Consider the following 20606-nt stretch of genomic DNA (forward strand, 5'->3'; position numbering starts at 1 on the left):
TAGCTGTTGTATGCATCTGCTATTTGTGTTCATGTCTATTGTAAAATTGTAACTCTGTAACTGTGCTGCTGCCTATCTTGGCCAGGACTCTCCTGGAAAAGAGATTTGTAATCTCAATGAGCATTTCCTGGTTAAATAAAGGTTCTAATAATAGTAATCTTTTTATACACCGTCATACGCTGGCTAAATGGTCAAGGTGTGACAGGGCCATTAAACAGCAGGAGAGTCGTTCTGCACCTGGAAAGCTTCGTCCATGTGTCCCTTCTCCAGCAGATGAAGCAGATGTTCGGTCTGCAGCTGCAGCCTCAGCTGGTCTGTCACAGGATAGAGCTCAACCCACCGAGCACAGAGATCAAACTCCTGCAGATAAAAATAATCATATACATGAGACACTGTGTGAGCTGTTTGTTAAATACAGTGTGGGACTGTTTTTTTTAGCTGTACGTACTTTAGCCTCCACCATCATGAACATTAAGGACTCAGAGTTGGTCTTTGACTCGGTCCTCAGCTCCTGCCAAGTCGCCCAGGGCAGCGGAGGCTGCAGAGCCAACATCTGTAAGAGGAGAAGAAAGTACAAACACTTGGCATGACTCAACGTAAATTTAGGACACGTCAGGGAAGAATGTACTTTACTCCTCCTGCCAACTTATATCAGATACAGACGTTAAAGAAATACATACTGAAGAATCTCACTGAGCAAATAAACAAGTCACACAAGTTCACTGTGAGACTCAACAACTCAGTCTCCTGCAAATGTATCCACTCAAATGAATAAACTTTCTGTTCCTGATTAAAGATAAGTAACTGAGTGTGATTATTACGCAGTGATAGATGTCCAGTTCTTTCTTCTTCAGCTCTAAGTCCGTCCTCAGTGAGCTCTCCGTGTTTGGATCATTGAGGCAGAACTCCAGCAGCTCCAGACAGGCCGACAGAGGCCAGCGCTCAAGAGCCTGGAGGGCGACACGACCTCGCAGGTTGGCGTCCTGCACCCGGAACAGCTGACCGATACCTTCGCCTCCATCTGAACGTAGGAAACCAGAAAGACAACAAACATTTAAAGTAGTAAGGCCCTCAAATTTGCTTACAATCAGTTCCAGTTCAAGTGCATGAGAGCTTTTAAGAACTTCTTCAACTGTCTCATTTATGATGCATGCATGATTTATCCTCATGAGGCAAAGCAGCACCGCAGAGTGATGCACAACGGCTCAGAGGTGCAGCGAGACAGAGAGGAGCACATGGCTGCAGAATCGGAGAATGAAATAGCAAGATATTTTAAGGAGGCTGATAAAAAAGCTGAAGTTGATGATGAAGCTTATCTGAGGTTTCCTTTCCATGCATCTTTATCTTAATGTAGCTGATCATCCTCATTTCTTACCCTCCAGAGCAGCACAGGCGAGCAGACGGTCCCTCAGCGCCCCCTCCTGGCTGCAGCCCTGCCCGTACAGCTCCAGCAGACTCAGGGCTCGGCACAGGTCTTTAGAGGACAGAGACGTCTGGAAGGCTTCTGCAGCCACAGCCTGGGCGACTTCTGCTTGAGGCCCCGACAGAAGGAGACCAACGAGGGGTTTCCCACAAACAACCGCCCCTAAGCCTTCCTCGCCCTCGCTGACGTCAGAGCCCAGCACGGGTTCAGCCATGGTGTGAAGGTACGCACGGAGGATGGGGAAGTCCTTCAGGAGGCTGTCAGCTTCTTTAGAGATCTGCTCACCGTCCAGGACCGCCTCTTTGCGCCCGCTGCGGAAGAAGTCGGACCACCCTGAGGGTTGTGTGCGGGCAGCTTCTCCTTTGCAGGCGCTCAGACAGGCGAGGGTGGCGAGCAACGGGGAGCGGGACTTCAGGAAAGAAAGGGACGATGGTGTGAGGAGGAAAGAGTTGGAGGAAGAGTTTGAGGAAGAGGAAGATGAGTATGATGGCGGTGAAGTGGAGAGGTTGGTGGGTGAGGTGGAGAGGCTGTGAGGCAGAGCTGAGCTGTCCTCCGCTGAGGTTTCAGACTCGGAGGTTTCAGACTCAGAGTGCGGCTCTGTGATTCCCAGAGTGGACATGTGCTCCTGAGCGTGCTGCTGGAGCAGGACGGACAAACTGGAGACGCCGAACACGCTGTCATCGCTTTTAGTCTGACTGGAGTCTCCGTCATCGCCCGGACAGGAGATCCAGACGGGGAGAGTCTCGCAGCACCGCTGGACTATCACCTGCTGGACGCTCAGACGCAGACCTTCCTGCTGCAGCAGAGACAGCACCCTGTGAAGAAAACACAACAAATCACTGTCAGGGGAGCTGAGGCGTTAAAGTCAGAGCCTTTAGCCAAATATTCAGCCCACAGATTGTAGAGTGTGTTTCAATGTTTATACATTTTCAAAGCTGCAGATTTTTTCCAGTTTCATTGGGAATTTCTTGGCTTTTACTTTATATCTGTCCATGATTCTGTGATTGAAGACAGTGATTCATGTAGTTTAGGAAACATCAGAGATTGAGGGCTGGGGGCTGGGGGCTGAAGCACAGGAGGCAGCATCCTGTCTTTTATTCTTATGCTGTAAATGTCTCTGCTGTTAAGAGTTAAATGGGGCTTCACTCTCGTGCCTACCTGTCAGGAGACACCTGTCTGTCAAAGAGCAGGTGGGAGAGAAGCTGGAATGGGGACTGGAGCAACACCAGCAGAGGATTCCCGAGCTTCACTTCACTGCTCTGATCTGAAGGAAACAAGAAGAAGAAGAAGAAGAGAGGAGAATTAGAAAAACTAAAAGGTATGAAGAGAAGATGAGTTGCTTGTGGCCCTCGGTGTGGCCCTTCCTTGGCGTGACGTAGGATGGCAAATAGATGCTACTATAACACGTTTATTTCAACAGGTGCAAAATCAACTCCAGAACACTGATTTGCCTTGATGCGTTTACTTGCAGAGTTCAATGTAGGACTTTATCAGCCTAATGCTTGAATAATGCAGGAGGGGAAAGTCTGGGATCGTAGTGTTTGAAAGCAGGAAGAGTTTTTAACCAAACAACTCCATGCACAAAGTTCACAAAGAAGAAAAAACAAAGAGCACTCTGTCTCATTTTACCTTCTGAACCGAGGCTTCGCACCAGCACAGACGCCAGTGTGTTGATGTAGTCCAGGAAGCTGCGCACGTAATCTGGTCTGGCGAGATCTCCGTCGGGCTCAAACGGGCAGAGCTGGTCCAGAGAGCGAAGCAGCTGCTTCATGCTGGAGCGCACGGGGTGAGAGTCCAGCTCGGACTGCTTCAGACTGGCCTGCTCGCCCAGCAGAGCAAGGAGAGCGCTGCCCACTCTGCCCTCTGTGAGACAACATCAGACACGTTTTACATAAATGAATAAACAGGATTTGGTTCATTGCATCCAAGAAGCTACAAACCTGCGCCGTCTGTAGCCGTGCTCAGGATGCTCAGAGTCGTCTCTAAACGCTGAGACAGGCTGAGCCGAGCTGAGATGCACTCCTCGCTCAGTATCGGATGACAACACAGGAGAACGTCCTGGATGCAGCAGCCAAACGGGCTGGCAAACACTTGGTCCTCACTGACGGCGTCTGTGGATGAGAGAGGAAGTTAGAGCTCTTGTTGCTTCACCAGGACGCCAAACAGACTTTTGAGTAGAAGACGATGACCAACTGGCTCGGGTTAAGACGGATGTTAGCTTGAAGGAATCTCACCTGGTTTGACAGAACCCTTATTAGAGAAAGAATGATTCAGGATCTTGTTGATCTGCTGTAACACCATCGGGAATCCACAAATCCCCTCCGAATGAGGAACCTTTGGGTCCACTCTCACTCCTGTGGAGGCAGACAGAGATTAAGGATTAAAACCAAATCTCCATCAGGGGGCTAAATCTGTTCCACAACTTAATGAATTCATCCCCAACATCACCAAAACTTCATAGAAACAGACTCTTAGACTCTGGCTTCATACCTCGAGCCTCCAGGCTGCCATTGAGCCGGCGCTCCGCCGTGTCCAGCAGCTGGCGGGACGTCTTCCAGAGCAGACAGTGACAGCAGGCCAGGTCAAAGGCAGCCATGGCAGCAGGACTGAGCTCATCCAGCAGCGTGTAAAGGAGCCCAGATGGGTCTGAGGTGCAGCGGCTCAGCCAGTAGCCCTCCTCCAGAGAGGGCATCGGGTGAGCTGGGGTGCTGAGGAGACGGTCTGCTATGTCTGAGATGGAGTAGAAGGCCACTCCTGCAGGGAGACACAGAGAAGTCAGATCAGGGGAGAACTTCTAAAACTCTTTGTGCACAGAGCTCAGGATATGTAAAAACAGGGAGACAAAAACAGACAGAAATTAAAAGTAGAGATTTAAAAACAGTCAAAGAGAGAGAGTCCGACCTGCAGCAGCTGCACTCCCGATGGCCTGCAGGGTCGATCGCCCGCTGCTGCCCAGTCGACTCCTCCCCGGTCCCGACACAGCCGTCGTCACCAAACCCTCAGAGGAAGACGAAGACGAAGACATAGACCTGCTCTCCATCTTCTGCTCCACCCGCCCCAACTCCACCAGGACTTCTTTGTAGCGCTCCATGAAGACCAGCTCTCCACAGCAGGCAGACGCCTCCAGATCAAACACCAGAGACACCTGCAGAAGAATCACAGGAAGCAGAGCTCAGTTCTCTCTTCAGGTCTTACATCCACCTTTAAGAAGTCTTTGTATCTGTTCACACAGACCTGATGAGCCTCCATGAAGTTCCCCCGGCGGATGCAGGACATGAGCAGAGACTCTGGAGGGGACAGCATGGCGGGGACGAGCCAGCTGTGTGGACCTCCACACGGACAAACCTCCAATTCAACAGAGCCTGCTGCGGTCCCTCCTCCCCCATCTGAGAGACAGGAAATTACATTAACCGTCATATATACAAGAAGGATCCGAGGATAAGACGTTAATTCAGACGTTAATTTAAGAATTCTTTGAAAAAAGTCAAAATAGTCAGAATTCCAACTTGGATCTAAGAGTTCCGAGGATACAACAAAATTCCGACTTTTCTTAGGAAAAAGTAAGAGTTCCGATTTTAATTAATTAATTCAGAGAAAAAAAGAGAGAATTCTGACTTAAATCAAAGTATTCCGATAAGACAGAATTCCGACTTTATTTTAAGAATTCTTAGGAAAAAGTCAGAATTCCGACTTTAATCAAAGCACTCCGATAAGACAGAAATCCGACTTTAATCAAAGCATTCCGATAAGACAGAATTCCGACTTTAATCAAAGCACTCCAATAAGACAGAATTCCGACTTTGATCAAAGCATTCCGATAAGACAGAATTCCGACTTTGATCAAAGCATTCCGATAAGACAGAATTCCGACTTTGATCAAAGCATTCCGATAAGACAGAATTCCGACTTTGATCAAAGCATTCCGATAAGACAGAATTCCGACTTTGATCAAAGCATTCCAATAAGACAGAATTCCGACTTTGATCAAAGCATTCCGATAAGACAGAATTCCGACTTTGATCAAAGCATTCCAATAAGACAGAATTCCGACTTTAATCAAAGCACTCCAATAAGACAGAATTCCGACTTTAATTTAAGAATTCTGAGGAAAAAGTCAGAATTCCGACTTAAATCGAAGTATTCGGATAAGACAGAATTCCGACTTTAATCAAACCATTCCGATAAGACAGAATTCCGACTTTAATCAAAGCATTCCGATAAGACAGAATTCCGACTTTAATTTTGAAAATTCGGAGGAAAAAGACAGAATTCCAACTTTTATTTAAGAATTCAGATAAGACAGAGTTCCGACTTTAATTTAAGAATTTAAAGAAAAAAGTTGTAATTCACTTAATGATTGTTTTTGTTTGCTCGGTGGTTTCAGTGGTTGTGATCCTCTTCTGTATGTTAGCAGACCAAACAAGGGAGTCTTGTATTTGTGTGTAAAACTGCTGTTAAATAGTTTTCCTGCTAAAATCAAATGTGTTTGAATTTGTGAACACTAACATGATTAGTCCTAATAAATAAATACAGAAACTAAACACAGAGAGAACATTTTTAGTTTTTAACCTAACTCGGGTACAGTGCATAACATTAATTGTTCCTTTACAAATAAACTCACATACAGAAATCAATAACCTTCAGGACAGTCTGTTCATTCTTTACCTGATGTGCTGGTGCTCACTTCTCCGTTGTGTCTCTCTGTGGAGGTTTGTCTCTCTATCGAGTGTCTCCCGTGTCTCTTCCTCCTCCTCAGACTCGAGCTCTTGCTGCGTCCCAGAGAGGTGACCGTACAGCTTACTGAGGAGACTTTGAGAGGGCTCTCTGGACCTGCAAGTGGACCATAAGACTTTAAGAATGACAAGATCACCTCATCTGCTTCTAAAGTGGGGAAGCATGAGGAGGAACATAAAAGCACAGGTGAGGCAATAATATGAAGCAGAGTTTCTTCGTCTCACCGCTTCCACTGCCCTGGTTGCTGGTGATGATCTGCAGCCTCCACTGCGCCTCTGCGGTGCGTTTAGACAACCTCTGCAGACGAGACCCGAACGTTGCAGCCGTCACCGAGCACCCGAGACTCTCCGCAGCCTCGGCCTCCCTCGGCAGCGCTCGCCCCCCTTCCTGTCCTTCCTGCTGTCCCACCACACACATGCCCTCCAGTCCTTCTTTCAGCAGCTTCAGGAAACCCTCCATCGCCGTCACGTCGACCAAAAACCCCCTGCAGCCCTGGATGAAGTGCCCCAGCTCCAGGTGACTGCAGTGGGCTGCTGATGTTGAGTTTGAAGGCGGCTGTCTGCCGTCCTCAGCCTCATCTGTCTTTGGTTTGGCCTCTGATTCCACATTTGTGCGTCTCTCATCTGATAACGTTTCTGACTGAGAGTTCTGATTTGAGTTTGTGTCTTTTTGGACGAAGTCAGAGGTGGACAGAAAGAGGAGAGAGAAGATGTTCTCCAGGAGCTCCAGGCGGAACATGGCAGGAACCGCCTCCAGGTAGAGCTGACACTCTGACAGGAAGTGCTTGAACATTTGATGGCAACCTGAAAACACAAGAAGAAGAGCAGAGTGAGAAAGTCTGAAGTTTTTACGTATCATACAAGAACTTCTGGAGGTCTCAGTGGAGAGGAAACAGCAGAAAGACAGAAAGCTGTCGTACCGTTTGAGTCTTGGCTTTGGTCCGTCTCTGCTTCAGACGGCTGCTGCTGCACGGACTCACACTCGCTGCAGTTTGAGTATCTGTGAGCATTCACACACAGAGCGTAGATGGCGTACTTCATGGCACAGAACCCCTGGAACAGGATTATGTTCCTCTGCACACCCGGACCGAGAGGACTGAGCTTCTCTGCATCTTCTTCTGCAGGAGAAAGAATAAAAACCTTTAACTGAACCTCCTGCTTCATCAGAAACACACAAGGAGAGATGATGATGAGTATCCTGACCTGCTCCTGGTGAATTCAGAAGCTGCCGCAGCAGATCCAGGATCTTACGCTCTTCAAACTGAGCCAGAGGAGTCAGGGAATGCAGAATATACAGAGCAGAGTGGTTATCCAGAGTGTAAAGCTGTGCAAGCAACGCCTCTGCAGAAATCCCTCTGAAGAAACAGAACAAAGAAAGAGTTAATGTTGAAAATAAACAACGACTCAGACTCTGAGAGGAGAGAAAAGAAGCTTACGGGTTGTTGTTTTTACACCATTCAAGTATTCCAAGCTGAGAGGACAAAAGATTGGCACACTCCTGCAGGACAGAGTCGTTGGCTGGTGCCTGGAGGAGCGAAAACACCTGATTATGATGAGTTTATTTAAAGTGTGCTGATCTACTTCAGGCACCAGATTTTAAGATTTAGGAACATTTTTGGGTGGATAAAAATATTTAAGATTATGTCTTAATAACTGTTCAATCCCTAAAAGTAAGAAGAGTTTTGTTTTTATTCCCTTAAAGTGAGCTCTTGGTGTTCACAGAGGTAGCAGATCCTCTTTCAGTCATGTTTCTGCAGAAGCTCAAAAAGGACAAACTCAAAAATGTCTCTAAGAAGAGCTTTAAGAGTTTACAGTTCTGCAAGGCGTCACTAAAATCCTACAAACTGTTCGTGCACATTAAAGGAGGAAGAGCCTGCAGAGCTGCACAATCTGCATCCTGACCTGCTCTTGGTGAAGGATGCTGAGCAGCGTCTGAGCCGAGCTCAGACTGCGGCACTGAGTCCACCCCAGGAGCAACAGCAGGCGCGACAGAGGCTGGAACTCCTGCTGCAGTAAGTCTCTGAGCTGAGGAAACTCCTCGTGTTTGATCAGGTCGAGTGCCGTCACCTAAAGGAGGACATGAGTTCTGTTAGGTTATTGAACTGAGGCATCATTAACTGTTTCTTTAAGGGGTCCTGGTGCTCTTACCAAGACCTGCTCCAGGAAGTGTTTCCCGCTGCTAAGGCACTCGAAGTAAATGGTCTTCCAGATGGATGGACGATCCTTGTGGCTACATAAGCTGAGGGTCAGCTTCTCGGTTTCAGGAAGGTCCACTAGGAGAAGAGAAATTCAAAACATCAATACAAATAATTTTAGTCACAAAAGAGCAGCTGTATAGTCTGATATATGTCTCGGATACAAAGAAAGAAAAACTCTAAACTCCTGAAGGAACTAAAGGCAGACCAACAGAGGATCTCTCTCATGATATGCACAAAGACAGGACACTGACAGAGGTCCTCTGGGTCTCTGCCGTAGACTCTTCCTGTCCCATTAAAGTTACTAACCATAGACCTTTCTGGAGTCCCTGAGCTCCCTTGTCTCGTAGGTTCCTCTGGATCTCTGCTGCTGTGGACGTGGTCCAGACTCCAGCTGCTACAACTACTACTATCTGTCTCCCCACTATCATCTCTCTCTCTCTTCATCTCCCTCTATCCCTCTCTCCAACACGGTCTCAGCAGATGTGTGTCTAACATGAGTCTGGTCCTGCTGGAGGTTTCTGCCTGTTAAAGGAAGTTTGTCCTTGCCACTGTAACTTGCTAAATGCTGCAAAGTGCTCTGCTCATGGTGGATTAAGATGAGATCAGACTGAGTCCTGTCTGTAAGATGGAACTGGATCTGATCCTGTCTTGATGTTGGAGAGAGAGGAGGCATCTACCTGAGGACCGTGTGTAAGTAAATCTGTGATGTGTGAGAGGGGACGTCCATGTGGAGCTTTAAAAGTGACGAGCAGGAGTTTAAAATCAATCCTGTACCTAACTGGTGTCCAGTGAGGAGATGTGAGAATCAGGGTGACATGGTCTTGACTTTCGGTGTCTGGCTGCTGAGTTTCAGATGAGCTGGAGGCATTTGATTTCTACTTGATATCAGAAACTTTTGCATGTGAAAAATAAGGTTTTTCTTTTTGCAAAATCCTCCAAACTGCAGCCTCTTAAAGACTCTGAAAGATGTAACATGAGATCCATTGTGCAGAATGTACTTGTTGATTTCTCTCAAATTAAGCTGCAAATTAATAGCATCAGTACACAGAATCACTTTCTCAGCAAATAGAAAACACTTCGTTTTACAAACTGATCTTCAGAAAATGAAAGAAATTTGCAGAGCTGCTAAAAAAAACTGCTAAAGAGCAAAAACAGCTGAAACATGTGAACTTTGTGCGACCACAGAAGCAGAAGTGTGATCAAAAGAGGAAAAGGAGAGTGCTGCAGAGACGTGTCAGCACAGACGGACAATCCCAGGTTTATATCTGAGTAATAAAAGAACAGACGGGCGAGCAGCTCAGAGGAGGAACTGATCATCAGGAACAAGCAGCTGCTTGGAGTTTGAGCTAAATCGTCTGACAGTGTGAGATAAATAAAGGTCAGAGGGAGACAGAGGTTTAGTTTGATCATATATCTAAGTTCACCTTGAGTTTGGGGCGCACTCCTCAGCAGGTGATCCCTCTGCAGCCTCAGAGCGGTGCAGCAGTACACAGAGACCAGAGAGTGGCAGCGCGGGCGGAGCAGCGAGCCCAGGATCCGCTCCTCTCTCAGCGGGCCGTCTCTGGCCGCCCACAGCGCCTCGCACAGCGCCTCCAGCTGGACCCCGCCCTGCTTCGAGCTCAACGGCATCACGGACAACACGGCGTAGATCTCCTCCGTCCACTCCTCCAGACTCTCCGGCCTCCGCTCCGGCTTCCCGAGCTTCTTGGTTAAGTGTGAGATGAACGTGTGCTGCAGGCCGCGCTCCTCTGAGCTCGACTGATCCTGCAGGAGACGAGGGGGAACGAAGACACAAATTAAACACAGAATGTTCACTTATTTTTAGAGATAAGGACACAAGGGAAAAAAAGACGAAAGAGACAGAGAATAAGACAATCAGACAGTGACTTCAGCAGACTTTTATAGCTGTATGATGCCATTTTTCCTTTAAACTTACTTTATAAACAGAAAAACTAAATAATATCTATTAAAAGAACAAGTGTTGTCTGTTATCACATATTCAGCTTTGTCTGAAAACAAAGACTCAGATCCAGATCCACTTTTGAGACGGTTTTGGATTCAAAATAACCAGAAGAGGGTCTTTATTTCTCATTATATGTATTATATGTGCTCTAATATTACATTCAATAAAAGAGACACCTTCATAACTTTCCATTCTTCCATTTTCATCTCTGTTCTCCTTTATTGTAACAATAAGTTTGACTCTACCTGTAAGAAATGAGCCAAAGATTGAGCCAGCCTCGGCTTCTTTTTCTCCAATAACGTCTGCAGACAAGACTCCACGGCGTCCTCTGTCCTCGATCCACCAGGAGCCTTCAGGTCAGACTGTGAGTCCAAGAAAGACTGATGCAGCTCCTGCATGCAGATAGATCAAGTTAAACTTGTCTTAATCTGATTTAAAAAGCAGTTTCTACCACTTCATGATCATCGAACAAAGCTGAGGTTAAAACCGACCTTGAGAGTCGTCTCTGGTACGCCCTCTGACCCCAGCTCCTCCAGCAGCAGCAGGAACTCCAGCTCTCGCCTGGTGTTTGGAGGAACCTGAAGAGGAGAGTAAACAAGGGTTGAGCTGTCATGTGATTCAGGTGCTTTAATACGTCATCATCTTAAGGATATATAAACTGAACGTCTTGTTTCAGAGTCTATCTGCATGACAGAGAGTTGCAGTACCTTCTCTTCCGTCCATTTCTCCAACAGCTGAAGCCAAAACCAGGCCAGCTTGTGAGGACTCCCCACAGACTCCCATCTGCAGAATAAACACCATGTTAGAAGGAGATATGTAGAAGTGATACAGCACCACACTCACACACAGTGAAAAGAATCAGGTGTTAAACTCACTTCAGACTGTACGGCTGGCAGACTATAGCTCTGATGATGTCCCGCAGACTCTCAGAGAGTCCCCCCGTCGACTGAACCAGCTGCGGCACACAGGCGCCGGCCAGCTCCCACTCTCCGTGCTGCAGGCACCTCTTGAAGTACTCGAACAGGTCCTGCAGGGAGGTCTCGGCCTCACAGCCGAACGGATGCATGACGGACACTCTTCACCGTGACACTCCTCTGCTCAGTGGTCACAACCTGAGGGAGAGCTTCACTTCCACACAGCAGAGACGGAGACTGGAGCTCGCTTCACCTGACACAGAAAGAAGAGGACTCTGAGTTTAAAGTGAATAAGGAGGATTTTTAATTTCTTGAAGTTAAGACCCTGGAGTGACAAAGTCTACAAAGCTTTTCATTCATTGATTTTTTTCTCCCTCCTTTAAAGACACTGGTGTCTAAAGACCTCACTTTAATTTACAGCATTTGCAAAAATATAAAAAAAACTGTGAAAGGTTCCTTCATTTTCTTCATGTTTAAGCTCAATTTTTAGATCTTTTCCTTAGTGGTAAAATAAATATCTACAAGCTGACACAGTTTCAATCTCAAAGGTTAGATCTTTTTGTTAAAATACACTTTAAAATCTCTCTTTTTAAATATTTGTGCAGGCATCTTTTTTTAAGATTGCTTGTAGATTTATTTGTATTACCTTTAGGGATAGTAGCAATGAGTTTTTATGCAAGAAAATATAACAAATAAATGACTTCTGGATGTGAATAAATAAAATAATTAAATGTATTTTAATAAGATATTTTCAAGGGAGTCTGGGGAAAAAAATAACATTTACAACAAAACAAAATTATAGCAAAAAAGCAAGAAACAAAGGAAAAATAATTTAAATACAAAATAAAGCAGAGTTAAAACTCACAACAGAACAGTGGATAAAAATGTTAAAGCCAGAAAAATATTTAGATTTTTTTGCCTTGTATTTCAAACCTATGGGTAAATATTGTGCAAGATATTTTTAATCAAACAGTGGTCTAAAATCCTCCTTTTGATAGAAATTTTAAGGGTACTGATTCACTATCATTAAGCCCCCAAATCACACTGATTTTAGATACTTTCAGTATTTATTCTTCACCTTATAGATGATTAAATTCAGTTTTAAATCCTGCTAAAACTTTATTTTTTTTGAGCCTATAAGTAAAATTCAGCTGGTAAATATCTTTTTGATAAGCAGCCTTTTAAACTTAGAATTTGTACAGCTTTTGAAGAGGAAATATCAGATTTAAATTTGTTTTAGAAGCATTCCCATGTATGTGAAGAAGAATAAATGTCCTGTAAATAAGTAATTTAATGTTTACAGTATTGCATTTAAGTCATTCTGTTTGCATTATCACAACTTCTATGATTTAAACCCTCTAAAATAATATTACATCAGTCACAAGTAGATTACAGTTTCATCAGACCCTGCTAGATGAACTCATCCCATCAGCCTTCATGTTTACTGAAAGCCTGTTATGAATGCAGGATGAAGAATCCTCTGTGCCTTTAATAATCTCTGCAAACAAACCAAGCACGTTGAAAAACAAACACTGATCAAAACAAGTCTCTGCTGAGCTTCTGTTTACAGCCAGAGTCACATGAATCACATTTACACACACTTTTTAAATGTCAGGGTTTCAACATCATCACATCTTGTTCCTCAGATTTGACAGTTCCCTCAATGTCCCCAGTTAGCATTAGCATTAGCTTCATATGTTGCTGTCTGGCTCCAGTTTAAACATTAAGTACGATAACTTCTGTAACAACAACTGTTAACATGTTTTAAAGCTTTAAGAAGGTAAAGAAAGTCTATTCGTGGTTACTTACTCATGTCTTTGTTCTGTTTCCCCCCCTAACTGCAGCTTATTTACACTCGGGGCTGCTGCTTTCTGCTGAGCTGTTATGCTAGGCGGCTAGCTGCATGTCAGCGGAGGTCATGTGACTGAATCAGCTGATTCTCAGACGCTGGTTGGTCAAAGGTTGGCACGAGGCGGAGAACAGAGACGCTGATTGGTCAAATGTTGGCACGAGGCGGAGGAAAGGGGGCGTTCCCGAGCGGAGAGCCGGGCACCTTCTTTATAAAATTGATGCCTTCAGGTGCTTCCGGAAATATGAGGATACAAATATTATATATTAAAAAACACTTACAAGTCAGGTCAAAAAGTGCTTTTTATTGAATTAAAATGTTCTTAAAATTCATATATTATGTTTGTAATAATAATAATAATAATACATTTTATTTATATAGCGCTTTTCAGAAACTCAAAGACACTGTACAACTGTTAAAATCAATACAAGCAAGGAACAAGGAACACAGATCAAACAAAACAACAGTACAATCACAAATTAAAAGCTAACTTAAAAAGGTTGGTTTTTAAAAGAGAACTTTGTAAAAAAAAATGTATAGTCCCAATGTAATTACTTGAAGCGCATGTAAGGTAAATTCTTCTGCACTTTGGATGCTTGTGCACTGGGTTATGAAATTAATTAAAACTAATATTAGTGCCATTTTGTTTGTTAAAAGAGAGAAGGCTGAGATCTTCCATTAGAAAACCCTCATTACACATATACAGGACGAGATCAGCAGAGAAATTAGAGGTCTTGAATCATTTACTTAAAGTGCTTTATAAACACATGTGGATGATTCTGCTACATTAATACACCCTTTAGGTAATAAAAAATGAGTTTTTAAGGCTCTTTGTAAGACAAATTTTCTTATATTTAAGACCAACTGCTATTTCTTAATACAAAGTATACTGATATGATATAAAGAATGTGTCTAAACTATCTGTTATTAAAGCACAAAGGCTCTGTAGTCATGCAAGAATGTGACTCAGCTGTAGCGTGACTCTGTTCAGAGGTTAGGGAGCTGTAGATGTTTGAACTCTGTTTTTTTCTTTTTCATGTTGACTTAAACCCTCAGCAAACTCAGGGTGCGTGGGACGCTGTTAAAACTCCAGAAAAGGAGTGGAAAGAGAGACAGCCCTCTGGAATCTGTTTGTTTTTTTTAAACTGGATGTAAATATTGGTCTGGAAAATATGAGTGGAATCATCATCCAAGGAAAAGAGGGGGACATTCTTTCTTACGAAAGAAACAATCTCCTTTTACATTAACAGGTGTAAATCCACCAAGGTGTGTGAGGTATTGTTTTGTCCACAGGGGGGCGCCAAAAGGCACTCAAACCAAAAGATACTTACAGGAGTTTTAACAAGGCATACAAAGGGGGAACAGGCAGGGCTTTAAGATGTCACCTGTTTTATAAAGGTGATAAGAGTGAAAACCTTGTACCAGACTGTATGCTGAAATAACTTAATCTAACTTTACGAATATCTTATTATGCTGTTGCTTTTATTCTAGCTGGTATTATTTTATCCTCTCATGGCTTTTTAAATGCCTTCATGTGATGTGTTTCTTTTGCATCTGATGAAATTACAACCAAACTATCTCAATTTAGCTCATCTGAATTGGTAGCATCCTGAATATTTAACCCTCTCTGTAGCTCAAAACAATTTACAAAAGAAGCTTTCATTATTATAAAAGAGGGGCTTAAATGTGCTGGGTAGTATTCAAATTTCTTAAGCAGTAGTGAAGCCCAAATGAACGAGGCGACACTGAATGCATCATCAGGTTAAGCGCTCACTAAGTGCGTTATGGAATTAGAAGCATCCTGAAGCATTGTTGTGACTTTGGAGGGGTGCCTCACATTGTGCCCATCCTATATTTTAATGTATCCCCCTTCCGCTCCCTCTCGGACCCTCTCCCATCATCCCCAGTGCCAAACTGGGAGCCTGTCTCTATGACAACGTGGTGCAGGCGGGGTTTTCCAGCTGGAGGCAGAGTCAATCAGTCTTCAGTTGGCATCGGGTGCTTTCGAAACCTCCACACCGCATCACGCCCTGAGTGGAATGGAAGAAAAGGACAAGAAAGATCATGTATGTAGCTGTAGCTTTTTATTCTGCTTCACTGCATGCATGCACTGCGGCATCTCTGCAGAGCGTCTTTTACAGCTTACACTTTGGAACACTTGAGACAAAAATGCAGATAGTTTGTCCAGCTGAGTCACGGATTGTAAAAGATGTGGATCAATGGAGCTTTTGTTCAATCCGGTGCTGAACATGTGGCAGCTCAGCTTAGATCCACAGATGATCAGGACGCATGATGGAGAGGCGCGTCCTCCTCAGTTTAAAGTCCCTGTGTTGTCATGTTCAGCCGTGCAGGCCTCATCCTCATGTGTTCCTCCTCTATTGTTTCACAGGGGGAGTACACCGGAGAGATAAAGGGTGGACTGCGGCCTTCAATGAAGCTGGTAGTTATGGGAATTATCAACAAGAAGCCTAAGAGGTGAGTGAACACACACCTGCGTTATTCTAAATTATGGATAAGCTGTTGCGCACGTGACGTGGCACCCAGTTTAATACATGATAAATGCACCAAAGGCTTGTTGTAAAAGCTGCACTTTAACAGAGTGGTTGTCTGTGTTTGAGTGCACGCCAACCACCCTGCTAGTCTGTTTTGGGAAATAAAAACACATCTTTGTAATGTCTCTCACTCAGTGCGTTTCCTAATTATATATATGGGCTGGATGTGCGTGGGAGAGCTGCAGGATCCCATGAAATCTGAAGAGTCATTCTAAATTCCTCTGGTCATAACATCAGCCTGCTGTTTGTTCCCTCAGTCATCAGTTTAATGACCGATACAGGATGATAATGAGGGCGACATGCTTTGAGAAAATAAACTGATGCTGAAGTTAATCCTTGGGAAGAAACTTGTTTTTGGCTGCAGAGAACATGAAGAGGCTTTTCAGGACAAATGCTCCCAGAGGACCTTGAATGCAACAAACCAGTCACTGTTTAGGAGATTCTTTTATAGATTATATTTTATTCTGGTCTGTCTGTGGAAAATCAGAGACAGAACAAGTAGTCAAATCCTTCTTTATGTACAAATAGTGACACTAAAGAGGCGTGTCCTCGCTTACTTTTTGGACTGGGGTGGCCCAAATGTGGCACTCACTCCTGCAGAGGTGACATGAAGTGTTTGTGCACCCTCACATATGCAAATAAATATCCTTGATTTACCCTTTCTATCTCTAATTTCTGCTTTGATTTAAAAAATGTAAGAATCACACAGATAGTCAACATTTAAAATCTTCTCAAAGATACTTAAAGCTGGAAGTCAAAGGTTTCCAGGGTCACTCTTCAAACTGAAACAGTGACACATTCCAGCTATCAGGCTCAAATAAGACAGTTACTAAGGAGTTATTAAATCAAGTGAGTGTAATGTTATCATGGACTCTGATTCCTGCTGTTGAAACCCCACAGAGTCCCTAAAGTTCCTGGGGAAAGTTCCTGCAGTTGAAAATCAGAAGTGAACTCATGAGTAATTCAGACTGGCCATTTTCATATTATCATGTTACTGGAAAGTTATTATTGTTTCATATTTAATGTAAGCAGCACTTTTATGTTACAGAAGAATTACACAGTGACTGTTGGATAAGTGAGCAGAAAGTATCTTTTTTATCAGTGATTTCTCCCAGTTGAGCTGTGATGGGCCAAATGATAATAATAATCTTTATTTATAGAGCATTTTTTTCTAAATGTAACAAAAAAACAAGCTGAATAAAACCGTTAAATTCAATAAAACCTATAAAATCAGAGTTTCCAAGAACAGGATGTAAAAATGTGTGTTTTTATAACCTGCTGACCGGATGTCTGATAGTAGAGCTGCTTTAATGTCATTTATTTTAAAACCTAATAATTGAAGACCTCGTTAGTGCATTACAAATAACGACCAGGAGAGGTCACTATGCTGCAAAGAATGTACAGAAGTTCTCAGACTATAAGTTGATTTAAACAGTAGAAAAGTTAGGGAAACAAAAGCCAAATATTTTGCAACTGAACTTGAATTTCACTGTTAAAATAGTGATTTAGAATTAAAAGTCTTGCAATTAAAATATTCTTTGTACACAAATATAAAAGTATAAAAAAAAGGTACATTTGTACAAGTAGAAGATGCCCTCTGTGATTGCTCTTCTGTTATATAATCTATTATTACAATATTCATGCATCCATATAAAGGCTTTTTGCTATTATTATTCAAAAAAAATTACTTATTCTAAAATGTTTATTCATAAATTAGCTGTTATGTCAGCTCTAATAATAATAATATAATAATAGTAATTTATTTTAACAGAACTTTTAAATACAGGCAACAAAACGCTTCATAATGTGCAATAAAGGCTAGAAAATAATAAAAGCTTAACTTGAAAATTTGTGTTATTTTTTGTGCATGGACTTCACATTTGAAAGTTATTTAAACTTTCACATAATTACAGCCTGATTAATAACACAATATTTCCCTCTGAGAATGAGAAGAGAACACTGAAGTGAAACACCTCATTGTTATATTTGCCTTCAGTGAATTGGAGTTAATGTACTCAGCACTGAATGACCTCCTCTGTCCTCTGTTGTGTGTTGGAGCAGCATGGAGGTGATTCTGTCCAGTCACCCTCAGGAGGAAGAGGAGGAGGGCGACGTGGGTCTTCAGCTGAAGGTCAACTTCATGGACAAAGCCGTCCAACGTAACGCCCGCCTGACTGGGAAGTGGGGAAAAGCTGAAACTACACTCTCCTTCTTTCCATTTGCAGCCGGGGAATCCTTCAAGGTACGTGCACAACTCATGAGATTTCTATTATTGATGCACTCCTTTTATCTCTGCATCATCTTAGACCAATAAATAAACTGACCTCCTCCTCTTCTTCTTCCTCTTCTTCCTCTCTCTGACTCGTAGATGGAGATCGTCTGTGAACACCAGCAGTTTCGTATCCTGGTGGACGGCCAGCCTCTCTGCGGCTTCACCCACCGGTTCTCCCCGCTCGCCTCCCTCACTGCCTTACGAGTCTTCGGAGATCTACAGCTCACCAAGGTGGCCTAACACCAGCGACAGAACAACAAACACATAGACAGGGATGTTCGGGGACGGGGAATACATGACATTAGAGCCAGTTTTTCAGAGAGTAAATTAATCCATGATGGAAGTTAAACCTGCCTCGTAATCACGTGTTAAGACAAAGTGCCTTCACTAGATTACCTATTTGGACACTTGATTTTAATGACCGACAGTCATAAATGTCTTGAATAAACCGAAGAATGTGATTTGATCTGAGTTTAAAGCCGCTGTGGCGAGCTGTAATGATTTCCCTTAATGAACAAACAGGATGCGACGCTGCATCAGCTCTTTGCGCATTAAAATCTCAGACGTCTGTCTTTGATTTCTCTGGAGTTAACTTTTGAAAGCACTTAACGTTACGAGCGCCTGCATGAAGATAGATGAATGTCCCCCAAAAACAATGATTGTCATTCTGTGCCCGACTAAGTACTGTAACATTTATAACTCAGTGTTCACATGGCGGCCATTTTCCTCTAACGTCACGGTCAAAGTTAAATAAAGAGAGACACTGAGACATGCTTCAAGGTAGGACAAGATATTTGTTATATCACTTGCTACTGTTTGCATTCATCTGCTTCCTAGTCAATATAAACACTATCTTGTTATGTACCTCTCTTTCCAATATCTAATAACAGGTAAGCCTTCTGGTACTTTCAAGATAACCAGGAAGTAGTTGAATGCTAACATTAGCAACCTCCAGAATTAAAATGAGGCTTAACGCTGCAGTTCCTTAAGTGCCCACTAGAGGCGGGATCCAAAGTGAGTCAACAGCCATCAGGCCCCATGTTAAAATACTAAACTTTACAGCAAAGTTAAACATGTTTACAGCCGTGTGCAAAGAGCTGTTTTTGGTTTCTAGAGCTCATTCCTGTATTTATGACGACTGTAGAGGGGATACTTTTTACGTGACTGAGCTTTTCAATTTATATTAGCGCTTAAAATTACTAGCACAAGTAGACAGATGTTAAGTTAATGTAAGCATTCAACCAGTTCCTAGCTCATATTAGACGTTAAGGTCTTTCCTAATATATTCTTAAACAATATTATTATAAAGTTAGCATGTAACTACCTCCTAGCTTAATACAATAGGAATAAAAGATGTCTAAAGCTAACCAGTAAGGGGTCAAATGTTTACACTAGATGTCTAACGGTACCTAAGGGGCAACTTCCAGGGATAGAATACTGAATCCCAAACCTGCAGTTCCTTGAGTGGCCACTAGAGGCGGGATCCAAAGTGAGTCAACAGCTATCAGGCCCCATGTTAAAATATCAAACTTTACAGCAAAGTTAAACATGATTACAGCCGTGTGCAAAGAGCTGTTTTTGGTTTCTAGAGCTCATTCCTGTATTTATGACGACTGTAGAGGGGATACTTTTTACGTGACTGAGCTTTTCAATTTATATTAGCGCTTAAAATTACTAGCACAAGTAGACAGATGTTAAGTTAATGTAAGCATTCAACCAGTTCCTAGCTCATTTTAGACGTTAAGGTCTTTCCTAATATATTCTTAAACAATATTATTATAAAGTTAGCATGTAACTACCTCCTAGCTTAATACAATAGGAATAAAAGATGTCTAAAGCTAACCAGTAAGGGGTCAAATGTTTACACTAGATGTCTAACGGTACCTAAGGGGCAACTTCCAGGGATAGAATACTGAATCCCAAACCTGCAGTTCCTTGAGTGGCCACTAGAGGCTGGCTCCAAAAGTGAGTCAGTCTCCATAGAGCTCCATGTTAAAATGTCAAACTTTAGAGAGAAACTAAACCTGTTTACAGCCGATTATAAACACACTTGTTTGGTCTCTATTGGGTACAGGGGGTGAATTATTTTTCAATTCACCTGTTTGAATCACATAAAGGCTTAAAAGTAAATTAATTATTGCTCACTGTTAGTCCCTGAACTTTACCTCCTGCTGTTTGTGGAGATGGTGTATTTGGGGTGTTTTTGTACTAACAAGATGTCCAAATAGCTAAGACAAGTCTTAAAAAGGATGTCAACAAATGAAGGGTTAAATCACCCATTTTATAACTCGTACTAATGTTAGCAAAGATTTTTAACCCTTGCTATACTAGTGTAAAATAATATCAAATGGTACGTGAAGTAGTTGGATACTAATGTAAGCTGTTTTTAGCTAATGTTAACATTAGCCAGCTGGTTACCCTTATTTGTTTTAGCTTGAAATATGCTCCAGTGTCTATCTGAATTCACATTATCCATTGGATTAAATTATAACTGTATTTGTCACAGTTATTGAACTCAGCATGATCTGTTGAGAACAGAATCTGAGCTCCTTACCTGAGGTGTGATGTCCGGGGAAAATGTCCGCCATGTGAATATGGTAAATAATTTAAAAACAATTTCCTTAGCCGACGTTAGTGCATGCCAGTAATTCAACGATATGTTTCAGATTAAATTGATTAGGTTATGTCACGCATTGTCTTAT

The 20606-nt window shown here is 42.9% G+C and overlaps 2 protein-coding genes across 2 annotated transcripts in view; one reads left to right on the forward strand and one right to left on the reverse strand.

Annotated features, from left to right (window-relative positions):
• zfyve26 (zinc finger, FYVE domain containing 26) overlaps positions 1 to 13160 on the reverse strand; it is a 32248-nt gene extending 19088 nt beyond the window's left edge. Inside the window, exons 1-24 of the mRNA XM_034674814.1 lie at positions 13041 to 13160; positions 11193 to 11484; positions 11025 to 11100; positions 10809 to 10895; positions 10563 to 10709; positions 9779 to 10118; positions 8305 to 8429; positions 8059 to 8223; positions 7593 to 7681; positions 7360 to 7511; positions 7077 to 7274; positions 6382 to 6960; positions 6089 to 6253; positions 4658 to 4809; positions 4325 to 4568; positions 3914 to 4177; positions 3658 to 3777; positions 3364 to 3534; positions 3053 to 3286; positions 2582 to 2687; positions 1376 to 2238; positions 822 to 1021; positions 449 to 553; positions 238 to 360 (exon numbers count right to left, since the gene is read on the reverse strand). Coding sequence (XP_034530705.1) covers positions 238 to 360; positions 449 to 553; positions 822 to 1021; positions 1376 to 2238; positions 2582 to 2687; positions 3053 to 3286; positions 3364 to 3534; positions 3658 to 3777; positions 3914 to 4177; positions 4325 to 4568; positions 4658 to 4809; positions 6089 to 6253; positions 6382 to 6960; positions 7077 to 7274; positions 7360 to 7511; positions 7593 to 7681; positions 8059 to 8223; positions 8305 to 8429; positions 9779 to 10118; positions 10563 to 10709; positions 10809 to 10895; positions 11025 to 11100; positions 11193 to 11383 — 4896 coding nt within the window. The 5' untranslated portion in view covers positions 11384 to 11484; positions 13041 to 13160. The remainder of the gene's footprint in view (positions 1 to 237; positions 361 to 448; positions 554 to 821; positions 1022 to 1375; positions 2239 to 2581; positions 2688 to 3052; positions 3287 to 3363; positions 3535 to 3657; positions 3778 to 3913; positions 4178 to 4324; positions 4569 to 4657; positions 4810 to 6088; positions 6254 to 6381; positions 6961 to 7076; positions 7275 to 7359; positions 7512 to 7592; positions 7682 to 8058; positions 8224 to 8304; positions 8430 to 9778; positions 10119 to 10562; positions 10710 to 10808; positions 10896 to 11024; positions 11101 to 11192; positions 11485 to 13040) is intronic.
• A 1668-nt stretch (positions 13161 to 14828) lies between these two features.
• On the forward strand, positions 14829 to 18375 carry si:ch211-10a23.2 (uncharacterized protein LOC567812 homolog). The gene is made up of 4 exons (XM_034674424.1): positions 14829 to 15146; positions 15470 to 15555; positions 17694 to 17874; positions 18001 to 18375. The coding sequence occupies exons 1-4, from the start codon at positions 15120 to 15122 to the stop codon at positions 18142 to 18144; spliced, it is 438 nt and encodes a 145-aa protein (XP_034530315.1). The 5' UTR covers positions 14829 to 15119; the 3' UTR covers positions 18145 to 18375.
• The last annotated feature ends 2231 nt before the right edge of the window (positions 18376 to 20606 follow it).

Source organism: Notolabrus celidotus, chromosome 22, assembly GCF_009762535.1.
Source record: "Notolabrus celidotus isolate fNotCel1 chromosome 22, fNotCel1.pri, whole genome shotgun sequence".
NCBI lineage: Eukaryota > Metazoa > Chordata > Actinopteri > Labriformes > Labridae > Notolabrus > Notolabrus celidotus.

Coding starts and splice junctions, on each gene's coding strand:
- si:ch211-10a23.2 (XM_034674424.1), top strand. CDS start 15,120: ATGGAAGAAAAGGACAAGAAAGATCAT. Junction 15,147..15,469: donor AAAAGGACAAGAAAGATCAT/GTATGTAGCTGT, acceptor ATTGTTTCACAG/GGGGAGTACACCGGAGAGAT. Junction 15,556..17,693: donor ATCAACAAGAAGCCTAAGAG/GTGAGTGAACAC, acceptor GTGTTGGAGCAG/CATGGAGGTGATTCTGTCCA.